This window comes from Equus caballus, chromosome 16 (genome assembly GCF_041296265.1).
Source record: "Equus caballus isolate H_3958 breed thoroughbred chromosome 16, TB-T2T, whole genome shotgun sequence".
NCBI classification, from domain to species: Eukaryota; Metazoa; Chordata; class Mammalia; order Perissodactyla; family Equidae; genus Equus; species Equus caballus.
Genome location: NC_091699.1, coordinates 12241914 through 12260514, shown reverse-complemented (window position 1 = coordinate 12260514; position 18601 = coordinate 12241914). Strand labels below are relative to the sequence as shown.

The following is an 18601-nucleotide window of genomic DNA, read 5'->3' as shown; positions in this document are numbered from 1 at the left end:
CTGACGCCGGCTACAACATGCATGCACCTTGAGAACATTATGCTAAACGATATAAACCAATCACAAAAGGACAAATAGTGTATGATTCCACTTTTTTTATTTTTAAATTGGCCCTGAGCTAACATCCGTTGCCAATCTTTTCTTCTCTTTTTTTTCTTCTCCCCAAAGCCCCCCAGTGCATAATTGTATATTCTAGGTGTGGGTCCGTCTGGTTGTGGCATGTGGGACGCCACCTCAGCATGGCCTGATGAGCGGTGCTAGGTCTGCCCCCAGAATCCGAACCAATGAAACCCTGGGCCGCTGAAGCAGAGTGCATGAACTTAACCACTTGCCCTTGGGGCCAGCCCCCTGATTCCACTTTCATGAGGTACCCAGAGCAGCCAAATCTGTGGAGACAGAAAGTAGAATGGGGGCTGCCAGGGGCTGGGAGAGGGGCTGGGGAGTTGGTGTTTCATGGGGACAGAGCTGCAGTGTGGGAAGATGGAAAAGTTCTGGAGGTGCATGGTGGTGATGGCTGCACAGAAAGCGAATGTGCTCAATGCCACTGAGCTGTACACTTAGAAATGGTTAAGACTGTCAATTTTATGTTATGCGTATTTTACCACAATAAAAAAGGGAGGGAGGTGTGAGAATTATAGGACATCCACTAGAAAGCCTTTAAATGCCTCCTGAAAGTTACGCTCTTAGAGCTGGGTCACAGAACAGAAACGTGTAACACGATGACAACAGTAATTACAGCATGGAGGTGGAAAGAATTTTCACCAATTGTTAACAAACGTGACAAATGATTTTTCCTTCTTTTCTTCCCCATTTTCCAAATAGTCCGTAAAGAGATTTAATAACTTTAATGATAAGATTAATATCATTGGGGGCCAGCCCAGTGGCATAGTGGTTAAGTTCATGTGCTCCACTTCAGTGGCCCGGGGTTCTCAGGTTCGGATCCTGGGCGCGGACCTACGCCACCTGTCAGCCACACTGTGGCAGTGTCCCACGTACAAAATAAAGGAAGACTGGCACAGATGTTAGTTCAGGGCCAATCTTCCTCACCACAAAAAAAAAAGATTAATATAGTAAAATAATCTTTGCAGAATGGCAGGTAATTTTGCAAAGTACCAACAAACTCAAAATACAAAAATGCAACAAATAATATAAATACACCCTGCCCACCCACAAAAAGACAAAGCCAGGCAAAGGCTACACAGAGGCGTCCTTCCCAATAGAAGTGTAAGTAAATGGCAGGGGAAACGTTCAGACAGGACAGGCGCTCAGCCTCAGGAGTGACTAAATACATGCAAATTAAACATGGAGGCCCCTCCTACCTCTCCTCTAGCAACAATAGGAAAGGCTCGCAGACGTGCACAAGAGGCCTGGGGGCCATTGGTGGGAATGTTGACCCAGACACCACTGCTCTCTGGCCCGGGGAGCCCTCCGCAGGCACACCTCCTAGAAACACCAGGGCAAGAAAAGCACAAGTGCAGATTTTTGAAAAAAGCAAATTGTGAACAATGTATAAAGCACGGCTTTTTTTGTTGTTTTAAAAATATTTGCGTAAATATAGAAAAATATCTGGGAAGATATATACCTAATGAATAATAGCTGTTAGTTCCAGGAAGTGTGACAGATTGAGGGTGGAAGAGAGAACATTTCACTTTATACACTTGTGCTATTATTTTAATGTGTCATGACTATGTAATGTAAAAAATAAAGAATCATTAACAAAAACCTGTTTTCTCTATCTTGTCCCTGACTGGTCTCGCTCCCTTGGGGTATTCTCCACTTCAGATCTGCCTGGAGAACTCTCTTTATCCTTCAAAACCCCAGTCAAGGATCCTAGGGAAAGCCTTATCTGAGTCTGCCTCCCTTGGGCCCCTCGGGGCCTCCTCAGTCCCCACCAATGTCACTCAGGCCTGACTGTGGAGCAGACAGACCTGCCTTTCCCTTGCTGTGCAGCCTTGAGCAAGTGGCTTAGCCTCTCTGAATCCTGACTCATCAGTAAAGCAAGATCCCACCTTTAGAGCTTGTTGTAAGGATGATATGAGGAAGGCAGAGGGTCCTCAGTCCTTGGAGAGCCTACCCAGCAAGGAGATCGCATTTCAGCCCACTGGGCTTCAGACTGAGCCCTCATGCCCTCCTCCACTCCTAGAAGACTGGGGGATTTGGGGACCCTGGACAAGTTGCCTGCTCTTTCTGTTCCTCTGCCCCCACAGCACCTAAGGCTCTCAGGGTCCCTGGGACAGCCAGAAGGACGCCCTGGCTAGTTAGTATGTGCATTCAGCACATCCCCCGATCCTGCCCCCAACCAGGCAAGGTCCTCACAGGTCATCCTTCCGGTACAGCTGGGGAAACTGAGGACCAGTGTGGGCAGGGATGGAAAGGGGTAGGACAGGATCTCTCCCACTGGCACACAGGCTGGACTTGAGGGTCACCTCCCTGGAGAGAAGACTTGGTACCCAGCTGCTTCCTCCCACCACTCCATCTGTCCCTCCCCCAGCCCACACTGGGGCTCCCTAGGGAACCCTGGGAAAATGCCGCCCTTGCTCCTCCTCCCCGCCCTCCCCCCAGGCTTGGCTGTGCTGATGGCGGGGGGGTGAGGGTGGGGGTGCAGCTGTGAGCCAGGTTTCCCAGGCTTTCAGGGGCTGCGGGATGGGCCCTCCCTTTGCTCAGGATGCAGAGATGGAGGGGTCTTTCCTACACACACCATCCCTCACATCATCCCCTGGGACCCATCCTCACCTCACACGCCCCGCTCCACCCCCTCACCTGTTCTGTCACACCACCCTCCTCCCCGGCCTCAGGATCCAGCCCCACAGCCTGTCCATTCTGCCAGGGGGATCTTTCTTACCCTTTCCATTTCAATTATGAAATACTTCAGATATCCAAAAATATAGTTACTAATATAACACACACCACGGTACCCCCAGGATTAGTTTTCTAGGCTGCATAACAAATTGCCACACACTTAGCTGAAAATCACACACGTTTACTGTCTCCTGGTCTTATGGGTCAGAAGCCCAGGCACAGCGTAGCTGGGTCTTGGCTTTGGGTCCCACAAGGCTGCAGTCAAGGGGTCGACCAGGGCTGGCTTCTCATCAGAGACTCGACCGGAGAGCAGTCTGCTTCCCAGCACCCTCAGGTTTCGGCAGAATTCATTTCGTCGCAGCTGTGGGGTTCTCGGCGCGCGCTCCTTCAAAGCCGGCAACAGAGACTGTGAGAGAATCAGCCAACAGGACCTCCCACAGCGGGAACGGCATCCCATCGCCTTTGCTGTATGCTGTTGGTTACACACAAGCCACAGGTCCTGCCCACCCTCCAGGGCACGAACACCCGGAGGCAGGAGAATGGAGGCAGCTTACAGTCCCTCTGACACCCCCTCAGCCCAGCTGAAGAAAGAAAACATTACCCTCCTGAGCCTGTGGCCTCCATGCCTCCCACCACAGAGGTGGCCAGGACTTCATTACTCCCGTGCATGTTATACTTTTACTACATATGTACGAATCCTTAAACCACAGGCCAAATTCTTCTGCATGTTTGTACACTTTATATAAATGGTGTCATAACAGATGTTTTCCTGTGACTTACTTTTTTTGCTCACCATCACGTTTGTGACATTCAGTCACACTAACACGAGTTCTTGTTCATTCCTTTTTCACTGCAGTATAATATTCTTTTTTTTTAAAAAAAAAGATTTTATTTTTCCTTTTTCTCCCCAAAGTCCCCCGGTACATAGTTGTGCATTTTTGGTTGTGGGTCCTTCTAGCTGTGGCATGTGGGATGCTGCCTCAGCATGGCTTGATGAGCAGTGCCATGTCTGTGCCCAGGATGCGAACCGGCGAAACTCTGGACTGCCAGAAGCCAAACGCACGAACTTAACCACTCGGCCACGGGGCCAGCCCAGCAGTATAATAGTCTATTGTGTAGCTATAACAATATATTTGCCCCTTCTCTCATTTTCTACTATAAACAGAGCAGCACTGGGTGTTTTTACTCCCATTTCCAAGCGTGAGGGCTTCTCTGGAGGGATAAGCCTAGAAGTGGAATTACTGAGTCAAGGGCCTTGGCACCCTCACACCTACAAGTTAAGGCCAAAGAATTTTCCAAACTGGTTGTTCCAGTTTACGTTTCCACCAGCAGGGCATGGGAATTCCAGTGCCTCCACATCCTTGCCAACACCTGGTAATGCCAGACTTTTCCATTTCTGCCAGTTTGTTGGGTATGACACTGAACCGCATTGCTGTGGAGGGATCTTTCTAGAACATGCAACTGATCACGTCCTCCCCCCCGTTTCAAATCTTCCCAAGGGCTCCCCAGCCCAGGACACGACCCAAGCTCTTGGGCTGGCATCTAAGGCTTGCACGACCCTTGCAGCCCCTGGTTCTCTTCAGCCTGCGCCCCTCACCGTCTCCTCAGTCCCAGGCACACTGGACTACAGCTGTGTGCTCTCCCATTGCACCGAAGCTTTGCGCTCGCTGTTCCATCTGTGTGGAACCACTCTCACGTTTCACGGTTTCCACTTTATTAATAAATAAATAAATAAGTAAATTTTAAAAAATAAACTAAATAAATCACTAAACGCTTGTGTGTTTTCAATGTTCACGTTAAAGAGATGAATGCCTTTGGCCCACTACAAATACACATCCAACGTAGCTGAGCTCATCAAACGATGACGCAGGCTGTGGACCGGGGCTCTCGGCTTCAGGACTGTTGGCACTTGAGCCGGGCCTTCTCTGTGCTGAGGGCTGTCCCGTGCATTGTAGGAGGTTTAGCAGCATCCTGGCTCACCCTACAAGATGAAATAGCAAACCTCCCCGAGTCATGGCAATTGACAATGTCCCCAGTCATTGTCAAATGTCCCCTGGGGAGGGAGGATTGTCCCCGTTGAGAACCACTGGTTTAGAAAGAGATTAATTCATAATACAGCCAGGACGGTGAGGTCTGAAAATGCTGCACGTGCTCACAGTTGCACGATGAACATCTTCTTCCCACCTTGAAATGTTATTTATTCCAAGAGAGCGACTTGCTTCATTTGGAAAGGATACCCAGTGTCTAAATCCATGGCCTTCCGTGTGTGAGGCCAAGACTAAGGACCAACATTGCCCCTCCCAGCAGACCCTGCCGGAACCACCCTCTGTGAGGCCTGCCAGGGGTGGTCTCCTCTGACCAGCCTTCTCAGAGGCCCCAGACAGTGTCACCTCTCCCTCCAATGCTTGCTGCAGCTGCGTTCACATGTTTGCGTGTCTCTGTTCCCTGTCTCACAGCCTGGGATGGGGAGTTCCCTGGGGCCGGGGGCAGGGGGGACACAGCTGACACAGCCCTGCTTCCAGCCCCCATGCAGACCAGCACAGGAAAGACCTGTGGATCTGAATAGTGAATTCCATCCAAGCCACCCAGGCCCTGCTCCAGCTGACCCACTGAACCCTAGCTGGGGCTGGCAGGGGCACCTTTGGAGACACTGTGCCCCAATCCCCAGGCACAGCAGGGCTGCAGGCCTTGTAGGGGGACTGTGCATGCTTGTGTGCATGTGTGTAAGGGATGCACACATGCGTGGGGCATGGGTGCTGAGCATGCATGTGGAGGTGCTGGGTACCCTATCTGGCTATCCTGTCTAAAAGGGAAGCCTCCTCGCTCTGAGCCCTCTTTCTGCTTTGGTTTTCTCCATGGCACCTCTCACTACCTGACACTATATTAAATGTTCATGTGTTATCAGTTTCTTGTATCTCCCCAACTAGACATCAGCTCCAGGAGGGCAAGGCCCTGTCTAGTGTGCTCACTGGCATGCAGACCTGCAGCACCTGGCACACAGCACGTGTGTGGAAAGGAGCTCAAGAAACGTGTGGGATGGATGGATAAATGGATGAGTGAGTGGGTGGATGGATGGATAGATAGATGGGTGGATGGATGAGTAAGTGGATGGATGGGTGAGTGAATGGGTAGACGGATGGATGCATGGATGGATAGATGGATGGATGGGTAAGTGGATGGATGGATGGATGGATGGGTGGATGGGTGGATAGGTGGATGGGTGGAAGGGTAGAAGGGCGGGTGGATATGTAGATGGATAAATGAGTGGATGTCCGCTGGTGTGAATGTATGCATATGCATGCAGGCCTTGACTCTGGAAGATACTTCAGGTTTCTTTCTTCTATACTCTTTCCAGAAAGACACAGGAAGCCCCTCATCCTAGAAGCTGCAGAGGCCCACAGGTCCGTGGGGAGGCTCTGGGGGTTGAATCCTCCTGGAGGCTTAGGACCAGCTGTTGGAACCGGAATCAGAGCCCGGCCCAAGGTTGCTCCAGGCAGGGGTGGCCTGGGGAGTAGGGCATGGCCGGTGGGGAGGGCAGAGCGGCCGTCTGAATGGGCTGGTATACCTTGGAACTCAGAGGGTCACACAAATGCATCTTCGTTTGGGCAGGAAAGCTCCACTTGAGGCTAGATCTGAGCCTCCAGAGACCACATGGGCCACCACCAGGAAGGACGTTACCTGGGTCAGGATCGGAGGGAAGGACCCCAGGGACCCAGTGGGTGCTTGTCACCAGTGGCTAGGAGGGTTGAGCAGGAGGCTTTCCTGGACGTCCTGGGGAAGGAAAGCAGGTCTGAGCCAGGTCTGTGTTGGGACATGAGCTGAGATCGTCCTGGCATCTCTGGAGAAGAGAGGCTGTCCCCCACTTCCCTTGCCTCGCTGTCTGGCACTGAGTGCTCACCATCCCTTCCTCCTCTCTAGTAACCCACCACCTGACCAGCTCCCCATCAGCCCACCAATGTGTATGTCCATCTGCCCGTCCACCCATTCTTCCACAGACCTGTCCATCTACCACTCCTTCCTTTCACTCATCTGTCAGTCTGTCCTTCAAGCCACCAATCTACTCACCTACCTATCCACCTATTAGCAACATTGCCATCACTGTGCTAACAAACAAGTACACACAGCTCTTCCTCTGTTCTAAGCTGTCCTCACAGCAACTCTATGAGGAAGATACTATTGTTATCCCCATTTTACAGATAGGATGAGGAAACTGAGGCACAGAGACGTTAGGTGACTTCACCAAAAACGTACAGCTAGTAAACGGTGAGATGTCTGACTTGACACGCCAAGCACTGAAGCTGTCAGTCTGCCTGTCCATCCATCCATCCACCCTTACAGCTGTCCATCATTCGGTCCCTTCACTCACCTGTCACTGTCCATCCAGTGGCCCATCGATCCATCGCTGTCGCCCATCCATCCTGAAGGTAATGCAGTTAGAGAACCAGGGACCCTGAGGGGAGAGAAGGCCCCAACCGCCCATCTGGCCAGCCGGGGTGGACTGTGGGGGTGGGGTGGCTGCCCTGGGTGGGGCAGGGCTGCGCGGGGCTGCAGGGAATTAGCAGTGACTGCCAGGATCATCTAATTAGGGACGCTAGTGATAAGCAGATAGGATCGGGGTGATTAGAATCCTTTTAAAAAGCCACTCCATTAATTACAGAGACAGAGAAGGGCCTCTGGCTGCTCAGAATACCAATTGGCTGCCTAATCAGCCTCCATCAGCTTGCCCTGGGGGGGTTCCTGGGACCACTGTGTGACCTTGGGTGGGCTCTGCCCTCTCTGGGCCTCCCTGTGCACTGGGTCAGGCTCCCAAGATCACCTGGTCACCTTCCTCTTCCCAGGCCGTGACTCATGGGGCTGGCTTTAGGCCGGGCCTAAGAGGGGAGGAAGCCCAAACAGAAGGAGTTTTGCCACCCGACTGGCAAACGAGGGCAGAGAGGCCCAGAGAGCGAAAGTGACGGAACAGCAAGAGTGCAGCCCGGGCTGCGGCTCACGCCTGCTCATGCCTGTTCCTCCATGAGGCCCTGTGGAGACACCCAGAGGCCCCTGCTGCTCCCACTGGTCTCCACCAACACTTTCAGCTTAAGGACCTCAGAAGACACCAGTCTGAATCCTTTGCAGCAGAGGAAATGACCTCTGCATGCTGCCACCAAGTTCCAAGCCTTCCTTGTGGGGAGTTTGCCCCCAGCCCTGGTACCCGGGGTGGGGGCTCTCCATCCTCAGGCGCCTTTGGCAGTGAGGAGCTGGGCTCTCCTCCACGTGCTGTGCCCATCACCATGAGTCCTACTGAGTGGTCTGCTCTCTGTGCTCTGGGACAGCCCCGAACCCAGGGGATACGATGGAGTCTCCAGCCCTGTCCCCAGCCCACCTGCCTCCTACCGACCACCCCAGGATGGGGTCTCAGGCTGAGCAGAGGGCCTGGGCTCAGAGCAGGGCAGAGAACCTACTGAGGGGCTCTGGAATCAACAGTGGCCAGAAAAAAGTTCCTCCCTGGAGGACAGTGGAGGCCAGCATCAGAGTCTCAGGCAAGGCAGAGAGAGGGGACCTTGGGTTTGGGGTGAACCCTCCGTAGGATTCTTGGGCATCTCATCATCCTGGGTCCCTTGTCTTTTATTGTAACCACTCACACGCTCTCCCGATTACATTTTTATGGGACCCTCAGGCTTCACTTGTAGCGATGCCACTGTCACCAACCCTCTCACCAATATCACATCACCCCATCACCACCACCATAAACACACCATCATCCCTACCTCCACCATCATCACCACCATCATTATTACCATCAACCCCACTGTGACCACAACCTCAACCAGTATCACCATCGCATCGCATCACATCACTATTAACTATTAACACTCCACCACTCCCATCACCACTACCACGTCCCACTTCTGACACGACCTCCATCACTTCAACCAGCATCACCATTACTATGACCATCATTACCATCCCTATTACCAGCATCACCACCATCACTATCATCACCATGACCACCACTTCCATCACTACTACCATCATCCTGCCTCTGATATCACCTTCCTCATCATCACACCATCTCCACCATCATCTCCACCACCATCTCCACCTCAACCAGTATCTGCATTACCATGACCACCAATATGCCCATCATTACCATCACCACCACCACCAGCATCACTACCATCACCACCACCATATTTACCTCAACCAATGTCACCACTATCATGACCGCCATTATTACCATCATTACCAAGATCACTATTATCGTTACCACGATTTGCATCTCCACCTCAACCAACGTCCCTATTGCCACCACCTTCCTCGTCACCTCCATCATCTCCTCTATCATCACCACCACCACCACTACGTCTACCTCAGCCAGACTCACCGTTACCTCTACCTCTTCCACCACCGGTGTCATCTCCACCTCTGACATCCCATTATCACTACCATCTGCATTGTCACCATTATCACTATGCCCACATTCCACACTACCACCACTTTCATCTGAGTCACCGTCACCATGATCACATGTACACAGTTATTTGCTGTGTATGAAGACATTTCATACACGTTTCCACAACCACTTGACGACCTGGTGGAATAAGGTCAGGGAAGCAAGTCACCGCTGATGGCCTCAGCCTGTGGGTCCAAAGTGAGTGGATCTCATGAGCTTGCCTGGAAGCTGCCGGAATCTCACAATATTCCCATAAGCTTCCCCTTAATAAGCGCGGGGTGAGGTGAAGCCTGCAGCTCTGAAGCAGGACTTCTCAGAAGATTGCCCAGAAGCTGCTGCAAACCTCCTGGTTGTCATCTGCCGGCAGCTGCCCCTTTCTTTTTCCTTTCCAAACCTCCTGCATTGGCAGACTCTAACCTGGAGTCATTTGGGTAAGGAGATTCTGGAAAATCTTCCAGAGTTTTCTAGTATGCAGAGGAGACCATAGGAGGTGGTGGTGGTAATGCTGAGTTAGCATCAGAAAACCCAGAACACCCCCCCTCAATATATCACCATCACCACCAGCACCATTGCTATAGCGCTCTGTCACTGCCACCAGCATGTCATTCCCACCACTTTCAGCATCCCCACCATCCTCCATTACTGTCACAGTTCCTGCCACCTAACCGTCACCACCATCACCACCACCACTCCCATTGCCACCACCACTGTTTCTACTGGCGCCATCATTACCACCGCCTCTGTCACCCCAATATCACCTGCAGCAGCCTGCAGTATAGCCCACTCTTTCTTCCCTATAAGGGCATTGTGCCTCTCCAGCTGTTGCTTGAGACTTGCAGAACCTTCCTGAAAGAGTACCATTCCCACCCCGTTGACAGTGGCCTGGACCACGTGACATGAGCAAGCGTGACATACTGCACATCCCAGCAGAAGTTTTAAGAGGCGTCCCAAGTTTCTACCAGCTCTTACTCGCATCCTCAGAGCTGCTCCCTCAGCCTGGGATCCAGAATGAGACAACATGTGAGTTGAAGCCCCAGTGGCTGACCAATGGCTGCTAACAAGAAAAGCAGGCCAGAACAGTCTGTCAGAAGTTGCTGAGATGTGGGGGTGGTTACTGCACCAAAGCTATACGACACGCACCTTCTACTTCACTGCCTTCATCACCGCCACCGCCACCGCCACCTCCAGCCACGCCAAGAGCTCCACTAGTAGCCATTTCCATCACCTCCCCATCACGCCTCCACCATCACCAACACCACCTCTACCACCACCCGTCTCACAATCACCATCCCCTCCATCGTTACCATAACCACCACCACCACCACCACCACCGCAAGTTACTCTCTCCACCACACGCATTACTACTGTCACCACCAGTGTCACCATCACCTCCACTAGCACCACCACAATTACTGTCCTGCCATCACCGCTGCCTCCACAATACTGCTACCTCAATCACCTTGACTGCATTAATGGTGCCTTATCCAACACCACACACAGCCCCTTTTGTCGCTTTCGCCACAGGCACTGCAGTCAGCAGCGCTCCCAGCGCCACCATCGTCATGGAGAACTGTGAAGCATAAGCATCCTTCTCCAGCTCCAGTGGACAAGCCCATCAAGAACTGGTTCTGACTACAGTGACAGAAATCTGGTGACAGAAATACAGACATTTCCATCGGTAGCCACACCCGGTGGAGTTATCCTGCCATTCACCTCCTTCGCCCGGCACACGTGCTGGGTCTGTTAGCCTGCGCGGGTGGACGGCTGTGGGGCACAGGGCGGCTCCTGCTCTGGGAAGGTGTGAGGGCAGCGGCACTGCTCACTCTAGGTTGGGTTTGCAGAGTGTCTCCAGATTCTGCTTTCCTTCCTCTTGGCATTCGGGGTTGGTTAGAAGCTGCTGACCCCTGCGAGGTGCCTGGACCTAGCACCAACGAGCACTGAGGGAAAAGGGAAAGAGAGAGGGAGAGCGATAGACAGGGACAAGGACTAGGGAAAGGAAGAAGGGAGCGAAGCGGGGAGGAAGGGAGAGAAGAGGAGTGCTGTTTCAGTTAGGCTTGGTGATCCAAACAGGTTAGGAGGTAGCTTCGCATGTTTTCCACCTTAACAGGCGTGGGGTGAGGGGAAGGCAGGAACAGACGTGAATCAGTGTTGTTAACTGCTATTTCTAAACATGATCCAGCGTTAGAAGAAGAATTAAAGAAACGCAAACGCTGGGAACCTGTGGTTACCTCACTCACCTTATTAGTTGCCTAGGGCTGCCATAGCAAATTATCTCAAACTGGGGGCTTAGAACAACAGAAGCGGATTCTCTCCGGGTCCTGGAGGTCGCAGTCCCAGATCAAGGTGTCGGCAGAGCTGGGTGCCCTCCGAGGCTCTAAGGGAGGGTCCTTTCTCGCTCCTTCTGGTTTCTGGTGACTGTCAGCTTTCCTTGCCCTGCGTCACTCTTTTCTGCCTCCATCTTCCCATGACCTTCTCCTCTTCTCTCAGTGTGTCTGTCAGCATGTCTCTTATAAGGACACCTGCGACTGGATTTGGGGCCCACCCAGATGAGCCAGGATGATCTCATCTTGAGATCCTTAATTTAACTACATCTGCAAAGACCCTTTTTCCAAATAACATCGTGCTCACAGGTTGGGAGGATTAGCACAGGGACACATCTTTTGGGGGCCACCATTCAGCTTACTACACTCACTAATCTATACTCATTATCAATCCCCATTTTTCTTACCAGAATTGAGTGCAGTGCTTCTTATAATTGCTGTCTACTACAGCCTCCCTGTCTCTCACCGACTTGCTGTGTGACCTTGAGCACACTGCTGCATGTCTCTGAGGCTCATTCATTCAATAATTGTTTACTGATTGCCAGGCACCGTCCTAGAAACTGACAAACATCCCCGCCTTTGTGGGACTCGCCTCTGAAGGTCTGACAGGATAATGGGGCACAAGAAGAATGAACTGCTGCCCCCACCCTCCCCTGCCAGACCCCCTGGGGCCCCTCACTCCATACCCACTACACAGCCATTGGGCTAGGTGGATGTCCCCCCAGAAGCCTCGCTCCCCTCCCCCGGCCGCTGTTGCCGGCCTTGTCGCGGGCTGGGCCTGGCTCGCGTGGCTGACCCCGGCTCCGCGCCTCGGCTCCCAGGGGCTCCGCCAGCAGCCGGCGTCACGTGCGGGCTGCGTCCCGCCCAGGGGCTGATGTCACAAAGGCCGCGGCTCTGCGGGCCGCCGGCCGCGGGCAGCGCCCCTCCCCTCGCCGCCCCTCTCCGCGGAGGCGCCGTCCGTGCGTGCCGAGGCCGGGGCTATGACCAGGTAGCCGGCGGCCCGCACAGTCCGCGCCGCGCCAGGCCGAGCCCCGCCGGCCGCCCGCATGGCCAACTACTACGAGGTGCTGGGGGTGGCGGCCAGCGCCTCCCCGGAGGACATCAAGAAGGCCTACCGCAAGCTGGCCCTGCGCTGGCACCCCGACAAGAACCCCGACGACAAGGAGGAGGCCGAGAAGAAGTTCAAGCAGGTGTCCGAGGCCTACGAGGTGCTGTCCGACGCCAAGAAGCGCTCGCTCTACGACCGCGCGGGCGCCGGCGGCGGGCGGGCGGGCGGCCCCGCGCGCGGCCCCTTCGGCGCGGGCTACCCCTTCCGCAACCCCGAGGACATCTTCCGCGAGTTCTTCGGCGGCCTCGACCCCTTCTCCTTCGACCTGTGGGACGGCCCGCCGGGCGAGCGCACGGGCCGCGGCGCGGGGCTGCGCGGCGTGCTGGCGGCCGGCTTCGGCGAGTTCCCCGCCTTCCTGGAGGCCTTCTCGGCCTTCGACGGCCCGGGCCGCGGCGCCTCGGGCCGCGCCGCCTCCTCGGCCGCGTCCTGCGGGGGCCCGGGCGCCGGCAGCTCCCGCTTCAAGTCGGTGGTGTCCTCCACCGAGATGGTCAACGGGCGCAAGGTGACCACCAAGCGCATCGTGGAGAACGGGCAGGAGCGCGTGGAGGTGGAGGAGGACGGCCAGCTCACGTCGGTCACCATCGACGGCAAGGAGCAGCTCCAGCGGGTGGGCGGCAAGTGAGCCCCCCGCCCGCCGCGCCAATAAACGGGCCTGAGCTCCGCAGCCGCGCCTCTGTCCGGGAGGGAGCGGGCGGCGCCGGTCCCGCAGGCGGTTTGTGGGCTCCGGGCGGTGCCTTCTGGGCCGGTGGGGGAGCCTCCGGGGCCCCGCAGGGATTCACAAACTGCATCAGCTACCGGCCTTGCTTAAACCCTCGATGGCTCTCCCTGGTCGAAGCATTAAGATCTCAGGCCTCGTCCTCCCCACCAGGCCCTGTGACCCAGTCCCTGCCCACCTGCCTCGTCTCACCGCCCCACCACCCTCAGTCTCTGAGCTCCAGCCCTACTGGCCTCCTCTCTGTTCCTCCACTGCACCAAGTGCCTTGCAGCCTCAGGACCTTCACGCATGCTGCTCCCCCTGGCGAATGTCCACTCCTCTTCAGGCCTTTGGTCAAATGTCATTTCTTCAAGGAGGCCTTCCTTGACACCCCTGTTCTGAGTTAGCTCCCCACCTACCCTACTCTGCTTTCTCATAGCCCCCTCACCTGCTTCTCCATGACCCTTATTTGTTCATCTGTGTGACACCTTGACAGACGTGTGCCTCCTCAACCACACTGCAGATGCAGGGGGTGGGGCCTGCACCTGCCTGGCCCCTTGCTGTGTCCCAGAATCTAGAGCAACACCTGGCACTGAGGGGCAGGGCTCGTGTTTGCAGGTAGACGCATGTTTCTGGCTGTGGTGTGGGGAGTGTGTGTATGCGGTATGTGGGTATGTATGTGTGTGTGTGTGTGTGTGTGGTGTGATGTGTGTGTTGTGGATATATGTGGTGACATCCCAGGCAGGCCAAAGCGAGGCCACCCAGCGTGGAGGAGGAGCAGGAGGGCAGCAGCTGCCGGCAGTGCTCCGGGGTGGGCCCCTGCGCTGTGGCGCTGGTGGCCGTCCTTTGAGCGGTTCTGTGGGCTGCAGGCAGGGGGCAAGTGGGAGAGGAGGTGCACGGAGCCGCTGGAGGCAGACGAGACTGCAGACACGCGAGGGCCCCTGGCAGGTGTCCTGAGGACTGGGACCCTGTGGCATGACTTCCCAAGTGCCCTACGTGAGGGAGACTGGAGCCAAGGCATTCTGGCAGTGTCTGTGCAGCATGGAGGATGGTTTGAGCACAGTCCGCTCCCTCACTAGACCGTAACCTTACCTCCCAAACAGGCGCTCTGTTGGACAATTGCTCATCCCCAGCGCGCAGCCCAGGGTGTGGGGATGGTAGGACTCGATAAATACTGGTTGTACGAAGGTGTCTGTGTGGATGTACTTGCATGTGTTTGTCTGGGAGCCTGGATGAGGTCTCTACAGCTGGGCCACGGTGCTCTGTCCTCAGCATTGTGTCCTCAATATTGGCACCAAGGCTTAAAAGAGCCACAAAAGTCACAGGCTTCATGTTCTCAGACACACTCAGTGGGGAGGAGAGCAGGCCCAGAGCTGTTGCCCCAATTAGAAATAAGAAGATGCCCAGCCCTTGAAACTGGAGTGAGTATAATAATTCTGCTTAAAGAGAGGAAGGAAGGCAGACTGGGGAGACATGGATGGGTCTGCAGTGGGTAGGCATGGAGCTGGAGGTCTCAGTGGGCCATAAGCTTTGTGTGACCAGAAGGTGTTAATGAGAAAGTGCCTGAGAAGTCTCAGGTGCCCTCAGGGAAGTGACAGCTCTTCTGTTCAGACCTTCTGATCCCACTTTGTGCTCAGCCCCAGGCCCTGCCCTGGGAGAGGGGCAGGGGCAGCATGGGGCAGGTCCAGGATCCAGGAGAGGTGGCTAGAGTGGGGAGACTCAGCTTGGAGAAAGGCACTGCTGTCCCCAAGTCTCTGCAGGGCTGTTCCAGGCCAGGAGAGCAGATGGGTGTGATGCCCAGAGATCAGGCCTGGGACCCACGGGAAGGGTGGAGTCACAGGGAGCAGGTCCCAGCCTCATGGAAGCAGAGCTTCTCCAAGTTGGAGCCAGGCTGGCCCCCTGGAGGGAGGGCGCTTCTGGGCCTGGGAGGGGCGCCGGTGCCTACTGAGTGCCAGTCTTTTGGAAAAAGGTATTTCTCAAGTACATTTTTTGTTTGACGCGATCTCAGCCCACAGCTGCGTCAGGCCCTGTGAATCCGATGCCGCTCAGGAACCCTGTGCTGAGCAGCCACGTGGGCCAGGCACAGCCCCGGGCCGCGAGGCAGCAACGGCGAGGCCGACTGCCACCCTGGGGAGCTGACCTTCTGCGGCGGCAGCCAGAGGCCAAGCAGGGGTGCAGAGCAGAGGGACTGGTGACAGAGCTGGAGAGGAACATGGCGGGGACGCGGCAGGGGAGGCTGGGCAGGGGCAGCAGGGCTTTCAAGTCAGGGGGTCCTGGAAGGCCTTCCTGAGGAGGTGACGTGTGTCAGAAACTGGAATGCAAGTGAGGCCTTGGACCATGTGGCTATCTGGGCGAAAAGCATTCTGGGCAGAGGGAGGAGTAAACACAAAGACCCTGAGGCGGGAATGGCCTGCCCTGTTCGAGGGACAGCAGAGGCCAGTGAGCTGGGTACACACAGTCCCATTTAATGCCCACAACTCTCCCAGACTGGGGTTGTTGACCTATGTTACACAAGAGGAAACTGAGGCATGGAGAAGAGAGTCACACAGCTGGCAAGTGGCTGAGCCAGAATTTCATCCAAGTTATTGACTCCAAATGATTTGCCTTAAAAAAAATAATAATTGCAGCAACAGTCAAAGGTAGGTGTGCCCGTGTGAGTGTGTGTGTGTGTGTGTGTGTGTGTGTGTGTGTGTGAAGGTTCAGCATCCTGGCAATTCCTTGTTCCTTGGGGGCTGGGATAGAGCAAGAAAAGGAGGTAATTCCAAGTTTTAGGGCTCAAGGCTGGTCTCTTGACCAAGACAGGGTCTCTGGTTCCCAGGCTGGGAATAAGGGTGCATGGGCCTGGCAGAAAAGCTGCTGGAATCCCCGTTGCGCTGGGGCCTGATCAGAGTTTGCTCACCTATGCGTCTCAGCTCCCAGCCCAGTGCCTGGCACGCAGCAGGTGTCCAAAAAATGATGGGAAGTGAAAGAAGGTGGAAGCACGCTGTTCTGGGGAGCAGCGAGAACCAAGGGGCACGCTCAAAGGACAACCTCTGGACCTCATGACGAGACACTAGGAGGCCTGGAACCTAGGAGGAAGGTGGGGCCTGGTCACAGACAGACCCGGGGAGGAATTCATCCCCACTTCCAGCTGCAGAGCTGGGACGGGGAGCACCCATGGTCGGGGCTGAAAGCCTAAAGGTGGGCCTGGGTGCTGTTCCCCAAGGGGAGTCCGCTGAAGGCCTCTTCCAGGAAGCTAAGGGGCGTCGCCTCGACATCTCTAGGGTTGCCAGGCCCCTCAGGTGCTGCAAGTGCCCCGGCCAGGAGGACGCAGGAGGCCACCTGGCTGCTTGGCCGCACCTCCAGGCTCCGCCTAGGCTCTGGCTCGCTGGGCCCTGCCTCTGGGAGCACCTGGGACAGGCCAGCAGATGGAAGTCCTCTAAATGCATTACCGAGGCAGGCGAGCCCCAGCTCCCAGTCCTGCTACGGGACTAACTTCGTCAAAGCACTCTACAGCGTTAGCCACCCGGCCCCTGCCCCCACGACCCGCTAATGGTGCCAGCTACTGCCAGGGCGGCTGCGGCAAGCAGGCCTGCTGCGCTCCAACAGCTGCCACGCAAATCCAGCTACGGTCCAGCAGCCCAGGCGGGCCACGGGCCTGGGGCTCGGGGCCCAGCTGACATCTGGGTGCTCGCAAGGCCTGGGCATTCCCGAGCGCACCAGGGCCCAGGGCTGGCCCGCTGCCTGCTCCCCTCGTATGCAGCCCCACCCAAAGCTGGCCTGCCCACTCCAGCACAGCCCCGTTGCCACCTTCCCCGACTCCAGCGGCTCCCAGGCCACCGACCCTAGCAGCTAATGTGCCCGGCCCAGCGTGGACGGTGTGCTTAATGGCTCGCTGAATCCTTGTTTCAACCCCTAGCCCCATTTCACAGATGGAGAAACGGAGTCCACAACAGGCTGCAGGGCAGCTGGGGACGCACCCTGAGACAAGTGCGTCTCCTGAAACCAGCATTAGAGGTCCTGCCGCCTCCCCAGCTGCCCGGCTCACTGCCCCACGGGCACTGCCTGTGCGACCTTCTCAGCGTCATCCTATGCATGCTGTTCCCCCTGCCTGGGCTACCTTCCCATCTCCTTTTGTCCTGTTAAATTCATCCTTGGAGGTCCGGCTCTGTGTCAACTTGTTGAGGAGGCCTTGCCTAGCCAGCCCCGGAGCAGGACAGCCTGACCAAGGGAACTTCTCCAGGAGCCCTTTCTGGGCCTGGCTGTGTGTGAGGGGCTGGGCCCCCGCAGGGCCCCCACAATCCCCATGCCCACTCTGGCTTGGGACCGCTGGTGGGGCCAGCTGGGTGCCACCGCCAGGCAGGAGCGTCCTGTGGGCGGGGCTTACCCGCTGCCGCCCCAGCCAGGCCCCCAGGCTCCCCAGGGGTGAAGGGCCCCGCCCTCAGTGTGTGGTTCTTGCCCCTGCGCTTCTCAGCACCCCATCACTGCTCACCTGGATGTGCAGCAGCCCCCTCCCTTCGCCGCACTCCCCCTGTTCTCATCCCAGCAGCCAGAAGGAGCTTGTGAAAATCTCAGAATTTCGTGAGACACTCAAAGTAAAAGCCAAAGTCCTCACAGTGGCCCCCAAGGCCCTGTGTCATCCGGCCCATGTGATGTCCCTGGCTTCCCCATTGTTCGCTCTGCTCCATCCTCACTGGCCTCCTCACCGTCCTGCTCACATGCCTGGCACACTCCTCCTGCCTCAAGATATTTGCACTGGCTATACCCTCCGCCTGGACCCCTCCTCCCAGCACTCCTTTATGCATCCTCCTCCTGCCCCACCTCCCTTCAGGTCTTTGCTCACCTCCCCACTCTCCCCCTCATTCTCTGGGCTGCAGCCGCCTCTCCACCTTCTTGCCTCAGGACTTTTGCACATGCTGACCTCTTTGCCTGGCACACCCCTCCCTGCTCAGCCCCATTCCGCTAACTCCTACCAATCGCTTTGGTCTCGGCTCAGATGCCACTTCCTCAAGGAGGCCTCAGACCCAGGCAAGTTCCCACCTCTCCCCCCGCCACAGCGCCTGGCTCCCCACATTCCCCTGGGCTTCCTGACTGTCTGAAGGAACCCAAATCCTACGGGAAGGGAATGGTCTCCCCATCGTTGTGTGGACAAGTGGCGTCCCTACCAGCACTAAAATTCAACAACACTGAAGCACCTGACAAGTCAGAGGCCCCAGAGCCTGCGGAGGGCTGCCCTTCAGCTCACCGGGCACGGCGGGCTGGTC

General features: G+C 55.9%; 1 protein-coding gene and 1 long non-coding RNA gene across 5 annotated transcripts; one reads left to right on the top strand and one right to left on the bottom strand.

Moving 5' to 3' along the window:
- Window positions 1-4496: 4496 nt before the first annotated feature.
- Window positions 4497-12406, bottom strand: LOC111768284 (uncharacterized). 4 transcript variants are annotated; one of them, XR_011426758.1, is made up of 7 exons: window positions 12243-12400; window positions 11964-12116; window positions 11473-11760; window positions 10949-11221; window positions 7166-7217; window positions 6478-6570; window positions 4497-4780 (listed from the first exon to the last, which is right to left on the bottom strand). It is a non-coding gene; the product is annotated as an uncharacterized lncRNA (long non-coding RNA). The 4 variants fall into 4 exon arrangements; XR_011426756.1 differs by having other exon boundaries at window positions 7166-7249; window positions 12243-12384; XR_011426755.1 differs by lacking the exon at window positions 11964-12116 and having other exon boundaries at window positions 7166-7249; window positions 12243-12406.
- A 35-nt stretch (window positions 12407-12441) lies between these two features.
- DNAJB8 (DnaJ heat shock protein family (Hsp40) member B8) lies at window positions 12442-14545 on the top strand. Its single transcript, XM_023619868.2, has one exon. It carries the CDS (start codon window positions 12603-12605, stop codon window positions 13284-13286), a length of 684 nt encoding a protein of 227 aa, XP_023475636.1. The 5' UTR covers window positions 12442-12602; the 3' UTR covers window positions 13287-14545.
- The last annotated feature ends 4056 nt before the right edge of the window (window positions 14546-18601 follow it).

Bases quoted from the DNA above. Each gene is read 5' to 3' on its own strand.
- DNAJB8 (XM_023619868.2), top strand. From the start codon at position 12,603: ATGGCCAACTACTACGAGGTGCTGGGGGTGGCGGCCAGCGCCTCCCCG.